This window comes from Bufo gargarizans, chromosome 2, assembly GCF_014858855.1.
Source record: "Bufo gargarizans isolate SCDJY-AF-19 chromosome 2, ASM1485885v1, whole genome shotgun sequence".
In the NCBI taxonomy this organism is placed as follows: Eukaryota; Metazoa; Chordata; class Amphibia; order Anura; family Bufonidae; genus Bufo; species Bufo gargarizans.
The window spans coordinates 317,882,699-317,901,965 of record NC_058081.1 but is presented as its reverse complement, the minus strand read 5'-3'; the positions used below and the strand labels follow the sequence as shown (position 1 = coordinate 317,901,965).

General features: G+C 45.8%; 1 protein-coding gene across 1 annotated transcript in view; it reads left to right on the top strand.

The window, feature by feature from the left end:
* Positions 1-19,267, top strand: part of POC1B (POC1 centriolar protein B) — a 91,926-nt gene that overhangs the window by 48,515 nt on the left and 24,144 nt on the right. Inside the window, exon 10 of the mRNA XM_044277204.1 lies at positions 1,464-1,547. Within this exon, the coding sequence (XP_044133139.1) occupies positions 1,464-1,547 (84 nt within the window). The remainder of the gene's footprint in view (positions 1-1,463; positions 1,548-19,267) is intronic.

The following is a 19,267-nucleotide window of genomic DNA, read 5'->3' as shown; positions in this document are numbered from 1 at the left end:
GGAAAAGGATCCGCTCAGAATGCATCAGTTTGCCTCCTTTCCGTCTCAATTCCGCTTTGGAAACAGACACCTAAACACTGCTTGCAGCGTTTTGGTGTCCGTCAGACCAAACTGAGCCAAACAGATCCGTCCTGAAACACGATGCAAGTCAATGGGGATGTCCTCCATTGAGTTTCAGTGGTGTTCAAGACGGATCCGTTTTGGCTATGTTACAGATAATACAAACGGATCTGTTCTGAACGGATGCATGCGGTTGTATTATCTGAACTGATCCGTTTGTGCAGATCCATGACGGATCCGCACCAAACGCGAGTGTGAAAGTGGCCTAAAAGAAAGATGTTAAGAAATAAAAAAGGTGTGAGTCCTAGAAGATGCATCTGCAAAGGTATGCCGCCATGTAGAGTTCTATGAGAACGGCCAGGAATACGGAGCCTGTTGGGCCATCTTCCTACACAGAGTGGCTCCTATCCCTGTATACAAACTCGGAGAAGAAAGGCTGTGAATGACTCTGTCCCACCGCATAGCCCTGAGCTGCCCAGTGTCTCCTCTTTATACCATGCTGCCATTAGATGCATTGGCATTGTAGACTTCACAGATTGGACCATGTGCAGCAGTTTTATTCTAGTACTCCCTTCAGACGGCTGAAGGTATAGCCCCCTAGCCTTTATATTGGCTTATCTCGAGTAACAACTGTGCCAGTAAAGTGCTCCTTTTCTTAATGTCTGTGGGTTATATCAGGAAAGGCTGCAGTTATCCCACTAGAGGTCATCAGCTCATTCTTAGAACGTAGAAAAGATACAAAGTGCAGGGAAGGATTATTTGAAGGGTAATGTAGTGTGTCTTGGAGCCTGAAGCTTTGAGGTTGAATGCTGCTGGAAACCAGTGGTCTCTAACCTGTGGCTCTCTAGCTTTTGCAAAACTACAACTCTCCAGTGGCCTCATGATTTCTACTATTTCTGCAAAATGTAATTTCGATTAACGTCTGAGTATTTAAAGGGAACGTGACAAGTTTGGAAATTATCCCCTATCTACAGGATAGAAGAAACGAACTGATCTTTGGAGGTCCGACCGCTAGGATCCCCACTGATTACGAGAACAGTGGTTCTGTTCCCCCGATCTGATGGAGCGGCGGGTCTGGTACTCATTCATTCTCTATGGGACTGCCAGAGATATCGGAGTGTGACACTTGGCTATTTCTGGTGTTCCCATAGAGCGTGAATGGCCAGACCTGCCGCTCCATCAGATCGGGGGAACAGTGTTCTCAGGATCAGTAGGGGTCCCGGTGGTCAGACCTCCAGCGATCAGTTAGTTATTCCCTATCCTGTGGATAGAGGATCATTTCTAAACTTGTCACAACCCCTTTAGTTCTCGCAGATTGTTCTAGAACCTCCTCAATGACCCTCTCTTCTGATCATTTATATGTTAACCCCCCTGACCTGTTCTTTTATTCTTGTGTTCTGCAGGTAAATCCCATGTTTGAAGTGGCAGATACTCGAGCTACCAATCCTCCCATTATAGATGTCAGAAACCTTGCTTCCAATGAACAGGTAGTAATTATAAAAAGATGAATTATGTAGTAGTAAGAAGGGACTTTCTATAGAATTTTACAGTAAAATTGGCAGACACAAAGGGTGGATTATTCTATTTGCGCCAATTTTGTAGGCTTAAATAGTCACCCTTGCCATTTTTTCAAAAGAAGTAGTTAGGATTTAGCTGCAGGGATGGGGACAACATCGGTTTGACAAATTTAGTATGTTTGCAGCCAGAAAATATTTCAAAACGCAGTCTAAACCTACTCCTCACAGCAGGAGTAAATTTAATTTTCAAGACACCCCAGATGCACCAAATTTATTAAGCAGCATCCGAATGTGGTCCTTTTACTCTGCCTTCAGTTTCACTGGCATATGAAACACTCTTCTTAATTGCAGGTGGGTTCTCTCCTGAAACCAGACAACCCCTTTAATAACCCTGTCTGCTTCATTTACAGATTCTCCCTTATTCTGTAAAACATAAGGGAAATCCAGTCATCCATCATGGAGGCATGTAGCAACATTAGTGAGGTCTATGATGTACCACCTTAAAGAGTCCATTTGTATCATATGCCCTTGATATTAAAGGGTCTGACTGTATAGTTCGCTCTCTGTGCCAGGAAGGAATACAAAAACCCCTGATGCAGAATCCTAAATAGAGAGTTGAGGCAGAACTCCATATAATTTCAAAGAAATGATATGTGATTTATTCCAGGTGCGATATTTCAGCTATAGAGCCTTTCACAAGCCATGCACATACTGAACAAAGTGCCCAAATAGAAACCCTGAACACCAAAAATGCATAACGTAACATGAACTATATATGTGTAAACTCAGAATATATGGGTGCATGTACCTGTTAGTTTGTGGAGAAGGAATTGCTGATGGATCATGCTAGTTTGTACTGTACATATAGACCAAGTTGCCATATGGCATTTCCTTGGAAGGACTGCGCATGCGCCGCAACATCATTTTGTGCACACACCATGAAGAGCTGCAGTGCCCTTCGGGCCCATAGTTGAGTAGTGTCATACTGAATAGTGCAACCACCAAAGGTACAATTGCATACTCATGCCATGTAAGCTTATAATATACATATATTCTGAGTTATGTTATGTTGTGCATTTTTGGTGTCTTGGTAATTGTTGACACACACTAATGATATCACCGTGGTATTGCGATATATGTGGGAACTTTGTTCAGTTATTTGTGTGACTTAAGAAAGGCATCTGGAATAAATCACATATCATTTATGTCTACAGAGTGCTGCCTTAAGCAGGACCTAAGTGTCATGGTCTGTAGAGCGGCGCCCAGGGATCTCACTGCACTTACTATTATCCCTGGGCGCCGCTACGTTCTCCTGCTATGCCCTCCGGTATGTTCGGTCACTTGGTTATAGTAGGAGGAGACTGCCCTTGTTCTCCTGGGCGTCTCCTTCCCCCTTAGGCTATAGCCTTGGCCAATCGCAGCGCACAGCCCACAGCCTGGGAGAAAAAAAACCTGCGCTGCGATTGGACAGCGCTACAGCCTGGGAGAAGGAGACGTCCAGGAGAACAAGGGCAGTCTCCTCCTACTATAACCAAGTCCCCTAAGTCTCCGCCTACTATAACCAAGTGACCGAAGATACCGGAGGGCATAGCAGGAGAACGGAGCGGCGCCCAGGGATAATAGTAAGTGCAGTGAGATCCCTGGGCGCCACTCTACAGATCATGACACTTAGTTCACAGTGTTTGGACCGATGAAAGGTCCTCTTTAAGTACCTTTACTTGCGGGGTACAGTCTGCTGATGCTGTTATCCATGTTCTTTTTTTCAAATACCCCATGCTTCCCCCCTGCAGTTTTCACTCACAGTATATTAAGGGCTCATGCACACGACCGTATGTATTTTTCGGTCCGCAAAATACGGATGACGTCCATGTGCATTTCGTATTTTGCGGAATGGAACAGCTGGCCCCTAATAGAACAGTCTTATTCTTGTCCGTAACGGGGACAATAATAGGACATGTTCTATTTTTTGGCGGAATGGAAACGCAAATGGAAAGCACACAGAGTAACTTGTAAAGTTTCAAGTAAAAAAAAAAAAAGCGTCCTTTTCAAAAATAAAGTAAACAAAATTGTACAATAATAGGGAAACAAATAAAAGTAGACATATTATGTATTGCTAGGGATGAGCGAACCCGAACTGTATTGTTCGGGTTTATACCGAATTTTGGGGTGTCCGTGACACGGATCCGAACCCGGACATTTTCGTAAAAGTTCGGGTTCGGTGTTCATCACTTTCTTGGCGCTTTTTGAAAGGCTGCAAAGCAGCCAATCAACAAGCGTCATACTACTTGCCCCAAGAGGCCGTCACAGCCATGCCTACTATTGGCATGGCTGTGATTGGCCAGAGCACCATGTGACCCAGCCTCTATTTAAGCTGGAGTCACATAGCGCCGCCCGTCACTCTGCTCTGATCAGCATAGGGAGAGGTTGCAGCTGCGACAGTAGGGCGAGATTAGGCTGATTAACTCCTCCAAAGGACTCCATCCATTGATCGATCTGCAGCTGTGGATGATTGAACTGCTGCTATTGAATTGCTCACTGTTTTTAGGCTGCCCAGAGCGTTTTTCAGTCACTTTTTTCTGGGGTGATCGGCGGCCATTTTGTGTCTTGTGTTGCGCCAGCACAAGCTGCCACCAAGTGCATTTAACCCTCAATGGTGTGGTTGTTTTTTGGCTAAAGCCTACATCAGGGTCAAGCTGTCACACCAAGTGCATTTAACCAGCAATAGTCTGTTTATTTTTTGGCCATATACTACATCAGGGGCAAGTTGCGCCTGTCACCAAGTGCATTTAACCCTCAGTAGTGTGGTTGGTCAAGCTGTCACACCAAGTGCATTTAACCAGCAATAGTGTGGTTATTTTTTGGCCATATCCCAGTCTAATTCTTTCATTAAACGTATACCTGTCACCCAGCGCCTAAATACTAGGCCTCAAGTTTATATCCAGCTAAATCTGTCGTTACTGGTGTGGCTGGTCAAGTTATTTAGTGTCCGTCAAAGCACAGTTTTTGTTCTGGGTTGAAATACAATTCCCAATTTAGCAATTTCCTAATTTAGTGGTTTCTGCTGTATCAGAGCTATTTTAAATCTATCCCTAAAAGGGTATATCAGATTCAAGGTGCACATAGGGTCATTCTGAATAACTTCACACACACGCTACTGTGCATTTCCAAGTCTAATTCTGTCAGTAAACCTATACCTGTCACCCAGCGCCCAAATACTAGGCCTCAAATTTATATCCAGCTAAATCTGTCGTTACTGCTTTACTGTTGTGGCTGGGCAAGTTATTTAGTGTCCGTCAAAGCACATTTTTTGTTCTGGGTTGAAATACAATTCCCAATTTAGCAATTTCCTAATTTAGTGGTTTCTGCTGTATCAGGCCTACTTTAAATACATCCCTAAAAGGGTATATCAGAATCAAGGTGCACATAGGGTCATTCTCAATAACTTCACACACACGCTACTGTGCATATCCCAGTCTAATTCTGTCCGTAAAACATATACCGGTCACCCAGCGCCTAAATACTAGGCCTCAAATTCATAGTCAGCTAAATCTGTGGTTACTGCTGTGCCTGTATTAGTGTAATACGGTACCTAAATAGATAGCCAGATAGTGTTAGGTGTCTGTAAAAAAAGGCCTGAATTTGAATTCAATACATTGGGCCAAATAATATTTTTGTTGTTGTGGTGAACGATAACAATGAGGAAAACATCTAGTAAGGGACGTGGACATGGTCGTGGTGGTGTTAGTGGACCCTCTGGTGCTGGGAGAGGACGTGGCCGTTCTGCCACATCCACACGTCCTAGTGTACCAACTACCTCAGGTCCCAGTAGCCGCCAGAATTTACAGCGATATATGGTGGGGCCCAATGCCGTTCTAAGGATGGTAAGGCCTGAGCAGGTACAGGCATTAGTCAATTGGGTGGCCGACAGTGGATCCAGCACGTTCACATTATCTCCCACCCAGTCTTCTGCAGAAAGCGCACAGATGGCGCTTGAAAACCAACCCCATAAGTCTGTCACATCACCCCCATGCATATCAGGGAAACTGTCTGAGCCTCAAGTTATGCAGCAGTCTCTTATGCTGTTTGAAGACTCTGCTGGCAGGGTTTCCCAAGGGCATCCACCTAGCCCTTCCCCAGCGGTGGAAGACATAGAATGCACTGACGCACAACCACTTATGTTTCCTGATGATGAGGACATGGGAATACCACCTCAGCAAGTCTCTGATGATGACGAAACACAGGTGCCAACTGCTGCGTCTTTCTGCAGTGTGCAGACTGAACAGGAGGTCAGGGATCAAGACTGGGTGGAAGACGATGCAGGGGACGATGAGGTCCTAGACCCCACATGGAATGAAGGTCGTGCCACTGACTTTCACAGTTCGGAGGAAGAGGCAGTGGTGAGACCGAACCAACAGCGTAGCAAAAGAGGGAGCAGTGGGCAAAAGCAGAACACCCGCCGCCAAGAGACTCCGCCTGCTACTGACCGCCGCCATCTGGGACCGAGCACCCCAAAGGCAGCTTCAAGGAGTTCCCTGGCATGGCACTTCTTCAAACAATGTGCTGACGACAAGACCCGAGTGGTTTGCACGCTGTGCCATCAGAGCCTGAAGCGAGGCATTAACGTTCTGAACCTTAGCACAACCTGCATGACCAGGCACCTGCATGCAAAGCATGAACTGCAGTGGAGTAAACACCTTAAAAACAAGGAAGTCACTCAGGCTCCCCCTGCTACCTCTTCTGCTGCTGCCGCCTCGGCCTCTTCTGCTGCTGCCGCCTCGGCCTCTTCTGCTGCTGCCGCCTCGGCCTCTTCTGCTGCTGCCGCCTCGGCCTCTTCTGCTGCTGCCGCCTCGGCCTCTCCTGCTGCTGCCGCCTCGGCCTCTTCTGCTGCTGCCGCCTCGGCCTCTTCCTCCGCCTCTGGAGGAACGTTGGCACCTGCCGCCCAGCAAACAGGGGATGTACCACCTCCGTCACCAAGCATCTCAACCATGTCACACGGCAGCGTTCAGCTCTCCATCTCACAAACATTTGAGAGAAAGCGTAAATTCCCACCTAGCCACCCTCGATCCCTGGCCCTGAATGCCAGCATTTCTAAACTACTGGCCTATGAAATGCTGTCATTTAGGCTGGTGGACACAGACAGCTTCAAACAGCTCATGTCGCTTGCTGTCCCACAGTATGTTGTTCCCAGCCGCCACTACTTCTCCAAGAGAGCCGTGCCTTCCCTGCACAACCAAGTATCCGATAAAATCAAGTGTGCACTGCGCAACGCCATCTGTAGCAAGGTCCACCTAACCACAGATACGTGGACCAGTAAGCACGGCCAGGGACGCTATATCTCCCTAACTGCACACTGGGTAAATGTAGTGGCAGCTGGGCCCCAGGCGGAGAGCTGTTTGGCGCACGTCCTTCCGCCGCCAAGGATCGCAGGGCAACATTCTTTGCCTCCTGTTGCCACATCCTCCTTCTCGGCTTCCTCCTCCTCTTCTTCCACCTGCTCATCCAGTCAGCCACACACCTTCACCACCAACTTCAGCACAGCCCGGGGTAAACGTCAGCAGGCCATTCTGAAACTCATATGTTTGGGGGACAGGCCCCACACCGCACAGGAGTTGTGGCGTGGTATAGAACAACAGACTGACGAGTGGTTGCTGCCGGGGAGCCTCAAGCCCGGCCTGGTGGTGTGCGATAATGGGCGAAATCTCGTTGCAGCTCTGGGACTAGCCGGTTTGACGCACATCCCTTGCCTGGCGCATGTGCTGAATTTGGTGGTGCAGAAGTTCATTCACAACTACCCCGACATGTCAGAGCTGCTGCATAAAGTGCGGGCCGTCTGTTCGCGCTTCCGGCGTTTACATCCTGCCGCTGCTCGCCTGTCTGCGCTACAGCGTAACTTCGGCCTTCCCGCTCACCGCCTTATATGCGACGTGCCCACCAGGTGGAACTCCACCTTGCACATGCTGGACAGACTGTGCGAGCAGCAGAAGGCCATAGTGGAGTTTCAGCTGCAGCACGCACGGGTCAGTCGCACTGCGGAACAGCACCACTTCACCACCAATGACTAGGCCTCCATGCGAGACCTGTGTGCCCTGTTGCGCTGTTTCGAGTACTCCACCAACATGGCCAGTGGCGATGACGCCGTTATCAGCGTTACAATACCACTTCTATGTCTCCTTGAGAAAACACTTAGGGCGATGATGGAAGAGGAGGTGGCCCAGGAGGAGGAGGAGGAGGAGGAAGAGGGGTCATTTTTAGCACTTTCAGGCCAGTCTCTTCGAAGTGACTCAGAGGGAGGTTTTTTGCAACAGCAGAGGCCAGGTACAAATGTGGCCAGCCAGGGCCCACTACTGGAGGATGAGGAGGAGGTGGAGGAGGATGAGGATGAAGCATGGTCACAGCGGGGTGGCACCCAAGGCAGCTCGGGCCCATCACTGGTGCGTAGCTGGGGGGAAAGGCAGGACGATGACGATACGCCTCCCACAGAGGACAGCTTGTCCTTACCCCTGGGCAGCCTGGCACACATGAGCGACTACATGCTGCAGTGCCTGCGCAACGACAGCAGAGTTGCCCACATTTTAACGTGTGCGGACTACTGGGTTGCCACCCTGCTGGATCCACGGTACAAAGACAATGTGCCCACCTTACTTCCTGCACTGGAGCGTGATGGGAAGATGCGCGAGTACAAGCGCACGTTGGTAGACGCGCTACTGAGAGAATTCCCAAATGTCACAGGGGAACAAGTGGAAGCCCAAGGCCAAGGCAGAGGAGGAGCAAGAGGTCGCCAAGGCAGCTGTGTCACGGCCAGCTCCTCTGAGGGCAGGGTTAGCATGGCAGAGATGTGGTAAAGTTTTGTCAACACGCCACAGCTAACTGCACCACCACCTGATACGCAACGTGTTAGCAGGAGGCAACATTTCACTAACATGGTGGAACAGTACGTGTGCACACCCCTCCACGTACTGACTGATGGTTCGGCCCCATTCAACTTCTGGGTCTCTAAATTGTCCACGTGGCCAGAGCTAGCCTTTTATGCCTTGGAGGTGCTGGCCTGCCCGGCGGCCAGCGTTTTGTCTGAACGTGTATTCAGCACGGCAGGGGGCGTCATTACAGACAAACGCAGCCACCTGTCTACAGCCAATTTGGACAAGCTGACGTTCATAAAAATGAACCAGGCACGGATCCCACAGGAGCTGTCCATCCCTTGTGCAGATTAGACATTAACTACCTCCCCTTAACCATATATTATTGTACTCCAGGGCACTTCCTCATTCAATCCTATTTTTATTTTCATTTTACCATTATATTGCGAGGCTACCCAAAGTTGAATGAACCTCTCCTCTGTGTGGGTGCCGGGGCCTAAATATATGCCAATGGACTGTTCCAATGTTGGGTGACGTGAAGCCTGATTCTCTGCTATGACATGCAGACTGATTCTCTGCTGACATGAAGCCAGATTCTCTGTTACGGGACCTCTCTCCTCTGCCTGGGTGCTGGGCCTAAATATCTGACAATGGACTGTTGCAGTGGTGGCTGACGTGAAGCCTGATTCTCTGCTATGACATGCAGACTGATTCTCTGCTATGACATGCAGACTGATTCTCTGCTGACATGAAGACAGATTCTCTGTTACGGGACCTCTCTCCTCTGCCTGGGTGCTGGGCCTAAATATATGACAATGGACTGTTGCAGTGGTGGCTGACGTGAAGCCTGATTCTCTGCTATGACATGCAGACTGATTCTCTGCTGACATGAAGCCAGATCCTCTGTTACGGGACCTCTCTCCTCTGCCTGGGTGCCGGGGCCTAAATATCTGACAATGGACTGTTGCAGTGGTGGCTGACGTGAAGCCTGATTCTCTGCTATGACATGCAGACTGATTCTCTGCTGACATGAAGCCAGATTCTCTGTTACGGGACCTCTCTCCTCTGCCTGGGTGCCGGGGTCTAAATATCTGAGAATGGACTGTTCCAGTGGTGGGTGACGTGAAGCCAGATTCTCTGCTATGGGACCTCTCTCCAATTGATATTGGTTAATTTTTTTAATATTTTTTTTATTTTTTATTCATTTCCCTATCCACATTTGTTTGCATGGGATTTACCTACATGTTGCTGCCTTTTGCAGCCCTCTAGCCCTTTCCTGGGCTGTTTTACAGCCTTTTTAGTCGGGTCCCCATTGACTTCAATGGGGTTCGGGACGAAGTTCGGATCGGGTTCGGATCCCGAACCCGAACATTTCCGGGAAGTTCGGCCGAACTTCTCGAACCCGAACATCCAGGTGTCCGCTCAACTCTATGCATTGCCGTATCCGTATTGACCGGCTCTATAAGAATATCACATGACCTAACCCCTCAGGTGAATACCGTCCAAAAAAAAAAAAACGTGCAAAGAAAAAAAAAATTTTTTTTTTGTCACCTTACATCACTAAAAGTGCAACACCAAGCGATCAAAAAGGCGTATGCCCCCCAAAATAGTACCAATCTAACAGTCACCTCATCCCTCAAAAAATTAGCCCTTACGTAAGACAATCGCCCAAAAAATTAAAAAAAAAACTATGGCTCTCAGACTATGGAGACCCTAAAACATGATATTTTTTGTTATTTATTAGTGTATAAAACTGAAATTAATAAAAAATGTATACATATTTGGTATTGCCACGTGCATAACGACCTGCTCTATAAAAATATCAGATATTTTAACCCCTCAGGTGAACACCGTAAAAAAAATCTAAATAAAAACTGTGTCAAGAAGCCATTTTGTCACCTTACACCACAAAAAGTGTAATGGCAAGCAATGAAAGTCATATTCACCCCAAAATAGTGCCAATCAAACCGTCATCTCATCCCGCAAAAATTATACCCTACCGAAGACAAGACAATCGCCCCAAAAAATTAAGATAAACTATGGCTCTCAGACAATGGAGACACTAAAATATGATTTATTTATTTATTTTTTGCTTCAAAACTATTATTGTGCTAAAGTGAAATATAAAAAAAAAGTATACAGACACGCCAATGCCTAATTTGTAACCACCTGCTCTATAAGAATATCACATGACCTAACCCTTCAGGTGAATACCATAAAAAAAATAAAAAAAATTGTGTAAGAAAAAAAATAAGCCTTTTTTTCCATTTCGTCCACCATGACGGCTCTACTATGAGATTGACCCTTGACCTCTGTAGGGGCAGGAACACACAGAGTTTAAAAGGCCACCACCCACACTCACCCTCAGTGTTTCCTGTCCCTACGGGGTCAACCACACAGAGAGCCCTCCTGGTGGAGGTGAAGAAAAGTTTATTATTTTATAAAATACCTGAGGATTCCGTCCTCGTCCTCTGCCCTCCTGCGGTCCGGTCCAAAGCTGGGCAGGGGATTCATATGGAGCCAATCTCGCTTCTGTACCAGGAGCCTGTATCCCTCCCCACAGTGCGGTCCCCCTTCCCTATGTTGAGGAAGCTGACCGCAGGGAAGCAGCATGCTGAACGCCGACTTCGGGAAGCCTCAGCATTACTCTCTGCTTCCGGCGGCTGGAGGCGGAAGGGGCGGAGCTTGGATCGGGCGCACGGCGGTGACGTCAGACGCCGGACTGACTACTTGTGGCGGCAGATTCAAACAGGCAGTGGCACCGATCTTCCTCCTGGCGCATACAGCACTAATGTCTGCTCCTGAAGCCCCGGACTCCTCTACAGCCCAGATGGACTCTGAAACTCCCTCGGCTACTCCAACAGTGAGTTCCCCTGTGGGGAAAGACAAAATGATGTATCCTTTTTTGACTTACTTGCTGTTTTGTCTATTGATACCTGGCTGCTCCTCTCTTATAGGGAGTTAAAGAGCCCAGAACAAGGTCTAAAGTTCAAAGATGTGCAACTTGTAATAAAAAGCTTCCTGAGAATTATAAAAAGAAGCTCTGCCGGAGTTGCATAAAAGATCTTATAAAAGAGGAGCAACCGTCAATTTTGTCCGAGGTCAAAACGCTTATTCAGAACGAAATTAAGTCCTCTTTGGCCTCCCTCAGATCAGCCCCGTCTATACCTCCTGCTGCAAAAAAACCTAGATTATCCGCCCCATCCTCGTCTGTTTTGGAGATTATGGACGAGGGGGCCTCCACCTCTGGACAGAATGTGGACTTTGACGTTCTATCAGAGGGGGAGATAATGGAAGATAGTAAAAAATATTTATTTTCTTCCGAGGATATGGAGGAGCTATTGGGAGCTGTCAACCATGGGGATTGAGGAGGTGAAAAAACAAAGGTCCGTCTTAGACGAGATGTTCGGGGGACTCAGAACAAAAAAGTTAAAAGTTTTCCCAATGAATGAAAATTTAAAGGACATGATCTTAGACGAGTGGACTGACCCCGAGAGGAGACTAGGGGTATCTCGTGAATTCAGAAACCGGTTATTGTTTGATCCAGCGGACGTCAAATTATTTAACGAGACCCCCAAAATTGACATCCAAGTGGTGAAAGTAGTTAAGAAGACTTCCCTCCCATTTGAGGACTCTTCACAACTACTGGACCCAATGGAAAGGAAAACCGACTCTCTCCTAAAAAAAATCCTGGGAGGCAGCTATGTTTGGGGTCAAAACCAATATAGCCGCAACATCGGTTGCAAGAGCTATGTGTTTTTGGCTTAACGAACTAGAAGAACATATTAAAAACAAGACTCCTAGGGAGGAAATATTGAGCTCTATCCCACTCCTCAGATCTGCCACGGCCTTCTTGGCGGATGCCTCGGCGGAATCGGTGAGGTTCACCGCTATGGATGCGGCCCTCACTAATTCCGCAAGGAGAGCTTTGTGGATGAAAGCCTGGGGAGGGGATAGAGCATCAAAAGCAAAACTATGCTCCATAGCGTTTTCTGGGGAATACGTTTTTGGACCTGTATTAGACTCTATCTTGGAAAAGGCTGCAGACAAAAAAAAGGGGTTCCCGGAAGAGACCAAAAAGAAGCCCTTTCGTTCCTCCAACTCCCAAACTAGACCCTATAGGGGCAAAAGAAAGGGGGGTAGGTGGAGTTACCAGAAGGGGGGAAAAGGCAGAGGTTTCCTTCTTAACCCCCAAAATAAAGATAAACAATGACGCCAGAGTAGGGTAAGACTGCAGAATTTTCTGTCCCACTGGGAGTCCATTACAAAAAATCCATGGGCCCTAAATATAATTCGGGATGGCTACCGGATAGAATTTTCCTCAGTCCTTCCAAAGAGGTTCAAAATAACCTCTCACAGCCCAAAAATAATAGAAAAAATCTGGCAGGGTATCCTGCAACTTATAGACTCAGGCGTTGTGACAGAAGTCCCAAGTACAGAAAGAGGAAGGGGTTATTATTCCAGTCTATTTCTGGTACAAAAACCAGATGGTACCTTCTGCACTATTATAAATCTAAAAGGATTAAACAAAGCGGTCGCATACAGGAAATTCAGGATGGAATCTGTAACATCCATCATTCCCCTGATCAGAACAGGAGACTTCATGACGTCCATGGATTTAAAAGACGCGTACTATCACGTCCCCATAAACAGATCATCGCAAAAATTCCTCAGGTTTGCCCTAGTGGACAGCTCAGGAGTTGTAAGACACTTCCAGTTCACCGTGTTACCCTTTGGAATCTCATCTGCACCAAGGGTATTCACAAAACTAGTAGTAGAAATGATATCCCCCCTGAGAGCAGAATGGATAAAAATTTTCCCATACTTGGACGACTTTCTGGTCCTGGGACCCTCGGAGCAGGAGACAACCAGCATTACCAGAGACCTGATGCACAGATTTTCAGACCTGGGGTGGGTAATAAACCTTAAAAAATCACGTTTAGTCCCCTCAACCAAAATGAAATTTCTGGGGGTAATACTGGACTCGGTCTCCCAGGTGACATCCCTCCCTCGGGAAAAATGGAAAAAACACAAAAATTCCGAAGTCAATCCCAGTGCTCCATTTGCAATGCCATGAGCCTCCTAGGCACAATGACCTCCTGCATAACAGCGGTGTCCTGGTCTCAGGCCCACACCAGGATTCTCCAATCTTGGATCCTGAGAATTTGGGACAAGAGACAGTGCTCTCTAGAGAAAAAAATCCCCATCCCGAATCAGGTAAAATCAGATTTAAAATGGTGGACGAAAGAGGAAAACCTGCAAAATGGTGTACCCTGGGTAAAAGATCCGGAGATTCAAATAAAAACAGATGCAAGTGGTACAGGATGGGGAGCAAAAATAGGCTCGATAAATTACCAGGGCACTTGGTCGGACGCCATGAGAAAATGTTCCTCAAATCACAGAGAATTGAGGGCAATCTGGGAGGTGCTGAAGGTATCACAGGACAGGGTCTCCGGAAAACACCTAAAAATCCTCTCGGACAACGTAACAGCCGTAGCATACCTGAAACATCAGGGGGGCACACGATCATCAGGCTTAAAGGAATTGGCAGAAAAAATATTCTCCTGGGCGGAACAGAACGTTCTATCCATCTAAAGGGTACAGAAAACATACATGTGGATTTTCTCAGCAGAGTAACCATAGATCCGGGGGTATGGGCCCTAAACTCAATTGTATTCAAACAGATTACCAGGAGGTGGGGGACCCCCAAGATAGACCTGTTTGCATCAAAAAAAGAACGCAAAGGTCCATCCCTTTTGCTCCCTAGACCCAAGAGACAACCCTTGGGCGACAGACGCATTTTCAGTCAGGTGGTCTTGGGATCTAGCCTATGCCTTCCCCCCTTGGCCATTAATACCCAGGGTGCTGCAGAAAATAAGATCGGACCCAGTAACAGTAATACTGGTTGTCCCGTACTGGACAAAAAGGAATTGGTTCCCAGTGTTAAAAGAACTAGCTCTGGAAGAACCCTGGATAATCCCCCCCACAGGAGGACATTATCTCTAAGGGTCCAATTCTTCACCAGAATCCAGGTCTTTTCAGACTATCGGTCTGGATCCTGAACGCGAAATCCTAAAAAGCAGAGGGATATCAGAGAAAGTCATAAACACCCTTAAGTCCAGTAGAACAGAAGTTACTTCTGCAATATATCTGAAGATATGGAAGAAATATTGTAGTTGGCTAGGCCAGACTCCTCCCGTAAACTCTTCTCCCAATATTAAAAAAGTGCTAGACTTCCTCCAACGAGGGTTAGATCTGGGCCTTAGACCAAGTACTCTCAAAGTACAGATCTCTGCTTTGGGGGCTTGTTATGATACGGACCTGGCCAGCCACAGGTAGATAAGGAGGTTCATAAAAGCTGCCTCAAGATTGAGACCTTCCCTAACCCCTAGGACGCCTGAATGGGATCTAAACCTGGTCCTAAAAAACCTTATGAATTCGCCTTTTTCTCCTACGCAGGATATAGCTCTCAAACACCTATCTTTAAAAGCAGCCTTCCTAGTGGCAATCACTTCAGCCAGACGTCTGGGTGAAATCCAAGCGCTGTCCTGCAGGGAACCATACCTCACGATCTTCCCGGACAGAATAGTTTTACGTTTAGATCCAGGTTTTCTCCCAAAAGTGGTGTCGGACTTTCACAGAGACCAAGAGATCATCCTTCCATCTTTTCCCAAGGACGACCCATCACAAGATCAGTTCCAGCTCCTGGACGTCCGGGATACTATCATACAATACCTGGACTCAACAAAAGAATTTAGGAAAGATGATAACCTTTTCGTTCAATATGGGGGTCCAAACGGGGGGAAAAAGGCATCCAAAGCCACGATCGGAAGATGGATCAGATCTACTATTATTTGCCGCTACCAGAAGTCGGGTCTAGATAGCCCCACGAATATAAAAGCTCACTCTACAAGAGCTATGGCGTCTTCATGGGCAGAAAGAGGAGGTGTCTCCCTTGACAGGATTTGTAAAGCAGCCACCTGGTCGAATATAAGTACTTTTATCAAACATTACCGGATCAATGTGTCAGCTTCTGCGGATTTAACCTTCGGTCAGAAGGTTCTACAAGCAGTTACCCACCCTGTTTAATAATCTGGTAGTTCTCATAGTAGAGCCGTCATGGTGGACGAAATGGAAAGACTGTAATTAGACTTACCGGTAATTCTGTTTCCTTGAGTCCACCATGACGGCCCAGATTTCCCCCCCTGAGTTTTAAGTAAAAAAAAAAAAAAAAAAAGTATATATTCATATACTTGCCTAGGTTAAGGCTACACCCACTTGGTAATTTGGAAAGTACTGAGGGTGAGTGTGGGTGGTGGCCTTTTAAACTCTGTGTGTTCCTGCCCCTACAGAGGTCAAGGGTCAATCTCATAGTAGAGCCGTCATGGTGGACTCAAGGAAACAGAATTACCGGTAAGTCTAATTACGGTCTTTTTTTCCTTACATCACAAAAAGTGTAATGCCAAGCGATCAAGAAGTAATATGTGCACCCTAAAATAGTACCATCAAACCATTATCTCATACTGAATGAGCCTCTACATAAGACAGTTCCCCCAAAAAAACTAAAAACTATGGCTTTCAGAATATGAAGACACAAAAAAATCTTTTTTTTTTCTAAAAATTTCATATTTGGTATTGCCGCTTCCATAATAACATGCTCTATAAAAATACCACATGATCTAACCTGTCAGATGAACAAATAAATACATTTTGTAAATAACAAAAAATAAAAACTGTTACCTTGCCCCACAAAAAGTGTAGAACTAAAACTCATATGTACCCTAAAATAATACCAAGCAAACTGCCATCTTATCCCGTAGTTTCCAAAATGGGGTAACTTTTTTGGAGTTTCTACTCTAGGGGTGCATCAGAGGGTCTTCAAATGGGACATGGTGTCAAAAAAACCAGTCCAGCAAAATCTGCCTTCCAAAAACCGTATGGCATTCCTTTCCTTCTGCGCCCTGCCGTGTGCCTGTAAAGCAGTTTACGACCACGTATCGGGTATTTCTGTAGACTACAGAATCGGGGCCATAAATATTGAGTTTTGTTTGGCTGTTAACCCTTGCTTTGTAACTGGAAAAAATGGATTCAAAAGGAAAATCTGGCAAAAAAGTGAAATTTTATCTCTATTTTACATTAATTTGTTATCGAACACCTAAAGGGTTAATAAAGTTTGTAAAATCAGTTTTGAATACCTTGAGGGTTGTAGTTTGTAAAATGGGGTCATTTGTGGGTGGTTTCTATTATGTAAGCCTCACAAAGTGACTTCAGACCTGAACTGGTCCTGGAAAAGGGGGTTTTAGAAATTTTCTGAAAATTTTCAAGATTTGCTTCTAAACTTCTAAGCCTTCTAACTTCTAAAAGTAGAGAAATAGAAATTTGGAAATTGGCTAATTTTTTCAAAATTTTGGGTAAATTTTGGATTTTTTTTTTATAAATAAAAATTTATTTTTTTGATTCCATTTTACCAGTGTCATGAAGTACAATACGTGACGAGAAAACAATCTCAGAAAGGCCTGGATAAGTAAGAGTTTTAAAGTTATCACCACATAAAGTGACACATGTCAGATTTGCAAAAAATGGCCTGGTCCTTAAGGTGAAAATGAGCCCGGTCCTCAAGGGGTTAAAGGATGTTGATGCAAACCGGAAAACCCCTTTAAAAAATTTGCCAAAGTGATCTCAGACTAGATATGCTTGGAAAGTATGGTCAAAATATGCATCATATCTTTTGTTAAAGGGGTCTTGGAATTTGATATTGATGGTCTATCTTCAGGGACCCCTGCCGATCAGCTGTTCAAGGGTACATGCACACGTTCAGGATTCATGTGCGGAGAATCCGCACTGAAATCCGCAGGTGTTCGCAGGCAAATCTGTGCGGTCAATCCGCATTAATTGGTGCGGATTTGCATGCGGATTTGCGTGCGGATTCGGTGCGGATTTTCTGCATGCGGATTTCAGTAAGTGAATGAAGAAAATCCGGTCAGGAAAAAAAAAATTAATTGACATGTTGCGGATTTTAAAATCCACGCAGAACAAATCCGCATCGTGTGCATTGAGAATTTCAAATTCTTATAGAATACAATGTACATGACCTACGGTGCGGATTTTCCGCACGCAAAATCCGCACGCAATCCTGATCGTGTGCAGGGGGCCCAAAGAGGCTGCAGCACTTAGGCCTCTTTCACATGGGCGTTGCGGGAACACGCGCAATTTTTTCGCGTGAGTGAAAAACATTGTAATGCGTTTTGCACTCGCGTGAGAAAAATCGCGCATGTTTGGTACCCAAACCCGAACTTCTTCACAGAAGTTCGGGCTTGGGATCGGTGTTCTGTAGATTGTATTATTTTCCCTTTATAACATGGTTATAAGGGAAAATAATAGCATTCTGAATACAGAATGCATATTAAAATAGCGCTGGAGGGGTTAAAAAATAAATAAATAATAATTTAACTCGCCTTAATCCACTTGTTCGCGCTGTGTGGAGGAACAGGACCTGTGGTGACGTCACTCCGGTCATCACATGATCCATCACCATGGTAAAAGATCATGTGATGGATCATGTGATGACCGGAGTGACATCACCACAGGTCCTGTTACTGCACACAGCTAAGATAAAGACAGAAGGAGATGCCGGGCTGCGCGAACAAGTGGATTAAGGTGAGTTAAATTATTATTATTTTAAACCCCTCCATCCCTATTTTACTATGCATGCTGTATTCAGAATGCTATTATTTTCCCTTATAACCATGTTATAAGGGAAAATAATAATGATCGGTTCTCCATCCCAATCATCTCCTAGCAACCGTGCGTGAAATTTTTCACGCAACACCATTCATTTCTATGGGGCATGCTGCGATTTTCACGCAATGCATAAGTGATGCGTGAAAATCACCGCTCATGTGAACAGCCCCATAGAAATGAATGGGTCGGGATTCAGTGCGGGTGCAATGCGTTCAACTCGCGCATCGCATCCACGCGGAATACTCGCCCGTGTGAAAGGGGCCTTAGGCCCGACATCTCTGTACTTCAGTCATGTGGCCTAGGTGCAGCTTAGTGCTATTCAAGTGAATGGGGCTGATCTGCAGTATTAATTTGTGCTTGGTAAGCTGTGAAGAGACTGGCGCTCAGCGGAGCTCTAGTGATCACAGTGGTCTCTTCACAGCTGACTGGCGGAGGTGCCATGAGTCGTTCCCCTGCCAATCTGAAATTGATGACCTATTCTCAATATCAAATTCCTCGATAACCCATTTAATTAAAAAATTAAAATAAAAAATAGAAAAAGTAGTAAGGGCTGTTCGGTGATATACATTATAGCTATGAAAAGCTAGACTTCCGCAGCGCTGATATTAATAGCCGCATCACTAGTGTTGGGTTTCTTACAGTTATTCCCCACTAGTCCTCTGGACACCGCAGCTGAAAATAGTTCTGCTCAAAGTGACACCACTACTGTCATCGGAGCCGTGATCCCTCTCTCCTGGGAAGCTGTCGTGGTCAAAGCTTGTCTTTTGGAGATTAATTTAGAGAGTAGTGTACGGCTGGCACAGGTCAAATCCCCCATGCATCTGACAACCTGCTGTGGCATTGTAATAGGACTTTTACAAATGAAATGTCACATAATAATGGCTTTCTTGTGGTGTATTATTTTAGTACAATATTATATTACATTATTAGTATTTTGCATAACTATTATGTAAAATTATTGGCTTGTTTATTTTTTGTTGCTTCTGCATAGTAAATTTAGGATGTACATTTTTTTTATGCCATTTGGTACATTCTAAAGGTTTTAGTTTATGTTGTCCGTAATGTCAGCTGAACCATGTGTATGGAGTGCCT